Source organism: Vombatus ursinus, unplaced genomic scaffold, assembly GCF_900497805.2.
Source record: "Vombatus ursinus unplaced genomic scaffold, bare-nosed wombat genome assembly UNPS02014820.1, whole genome shotgun sequence".
NCBI classification, from domain to species: domain Eukaryota; kingdom Metazoa; phylum Chordata; class Mammalia; order Diprotodontia; family Vombatidae; genus Vombatus; species Vombatus ursinus.
In genome coordinates this window covers 23,313,503-23,315,708 of record NW_020954598.1, presented here as the reverse complement: position 1 = coordinate 23,315,708, position 2,206 = coordinate 23,313,503, and the positions used below count along the sequence as shown (strand labels likewise).

The following is a 2,206-nucleotide window of genomic DNA, read 5'->3' as shown; positions in this document are numbered from 1 at the left end:
CCAAACAAATGTCCAGGGCTCATTCCCTAGCTATTCCCTACACCCTCCACCCCGAAAGCCCCGCCCCCGGGTAGCCTCTTCCTCATGCAATATTTATGTATCTCCTCCTACGAGGTCACCCCCTTCACTAATTCCCAGTGCTCTCTGGAGCTATTGAGGGCTGTTCTGGATCCAGAGAGGTCTTATCTAAGAGTAGAAAGATTGGGTCAGGATTCCTGGATTCTTTCCTCATTCTTTCCTCTTTCTTCTCCCATGGTCAGATTTGCCCTGTTTTCTCTCTCTCTCTCTCTCTCTGTATGTTATTTCACCTCTCTGGGCCTCAGTTTTCTCATCTATAAAATGAGGAGATTGGACTAAATCACCTCAAAGATCCCTTTCAGCTCTAAGCCTTGTGGTCCTTTGACTTGCAATGTGTGTGATGGAGCAGTAGGTGTGGGGCTGGCTACTCCTTAACCCCTGAATGCCCATAAAGAGCTTTGATGCAGCTGCTAGGTTGGGGTGGAGACCCTCAGCCCTTTTATCCTGAATTTCCAAGAGCTGGGATGTTGGGGTGCTGGCTTAGCGAGATGGCTGATGAATCAAGGATTTGGCCCGGAGGTGTGGCCCTGCCCAGCCCAACTTCCTCCTCCCCAGCCAGGCCCCGGTGCCACAGCCTCCCTATACCAGCTGTCCTCAGGAGAGGCTGCAGTTTCTGGGGCCAGGTGACTCCCAGCTGAGGACAAAGGGACAGAAAGGGAGGTTGTGTGAGCCCAGGAGCCTTGGATCCATAACCTGGGAAGGAGTACGGAGAAGAGGCTTCTTGCCAGGAACCCCTGGGGATGGCTGGGCCTGGAAGGTGGGAAGGGGGCACAAATCGTTCTTTCCCCAACACCAAAAGCACCAGTGCCTGGATCCAGTTAGAAGGGTCATGGGTTCCCTCAGGCCCTGAGACTGGAGAAGAGTCTGGTACCCTGGACCTTAGACTCTAGCTATTTCAGCTGAACTAGACCAGGACAGCTGAGGCTTTTGTCCCAGGTACTGACATCTTAGGGGAAGGGTGGCCTTCATCCCTACTGGAGCCTCCAGGCCCTGTATCTAGAGCCTCTTGGTCTTCTGACAGCCCACACTACCGTGGGAGGGGAGTGGGAAGGGAAAGGCATCCTTCACAGAAGTCAAAGGAGGTCAAGAAAGCAGAGTCCATGTCAGGAGGAGCCGGGAGAGGAGGGCAATGGGACCAGCCACCCCTTTCCTCTCCATGAATGTACCCATGGTTCAACTGGCAGCTAGGTGGCACAGTGGATAGTGTTAGATTTGGAATCAGAAAGACCTGAGTTTGAATCATGCCTCAAACATTTACTTAGCCATGTGGGCAAGTGAACGTAACTCCCAGCCTCAATTTCCTCATTTGTAAAATGGGGATAAGAATAATTGTTTAATAATAATAATAATCATCTCAAGGATCTGATGAAATAACATGTGAAGTGCTTTGCAAACCTCAAAGTGCCATATAAATGCCAGCTATCATCCTCGTCCCCATGATGATGATGATGATGATGATGATAGGTGTCTCTCTGCCAAGGCCTGCTTGCTTTCATTTCATACTCTTGAGGGGGCACAGACTAGACTCTTCAGGAACTCGTCCCCCCTATCACCACCCAAATGAATTTGCCTCAAGTACCAGGATTCCCGGGGCAGCTCGGTGGTGCAGTGGATAGAGCACTGGGCCTGGAGTCAGGAAGACTCATCTTCCTGAGTTCAGATCTAGCCTCAGACACTCACTACCTGTGTGACCCTGGGGCAAGTCACTTAACCCTGTTTGCCTCAGTTTCCATTGTCTGTAAAATGAGCTGGAGAAGGAAATAGCAAACCACTCCAGTATCTTTGCCAGGAACATCCCAAATGAGGTCACAGAGAATCGGACGCCACTGAAATGACTCAAACGACAATAAACCAAGATGCCTAGTTACACCTCTAAATGCAACTAAACATTGATGAAATGCCTTCCATGTACTCAGGCCGCCTCCCAGCCCCCTCCTCTGGCTGATTTCCCCAGGAAACAGAGGTGCAGACAAAGGGAGAGGATTTGATTAGGGGCAGGAGTCCTCCAGCTTGAGGGTTGGCCGGGGGGGGGGTGTTAGATAGCCCTGGGGCTCCATCTCCACTCTTTTGCCCCACTCCTGATGACCAGCCCCCTCCCTGTTCTGTATCTTGCAGAGCTGAAGGCTAC

At 51.4% G+C, this 2,206-nt stretch overlaps 1 protein-coding gene across 1 annotated transcript in view; it reads left to right on the top strand.

The window, feature by feature from the left end:
• The first annotated feature begins 566 nt into the window (after positions 1–566).
• Positions 567–2,206, top strand: part of SEMA3F (semaphorin 3F) — a 17,435-nt gene continuing 15,795 nt past the window's right edge. The window contains exon 1 of the mRNA XM_027836896.1: positions 567–701. Coding sequence (XP_027692697.1) covers positions 567–701 — 135 coding nt within the window. The remainder of the gene's footprint in view (positions 702–2,206) is intronic.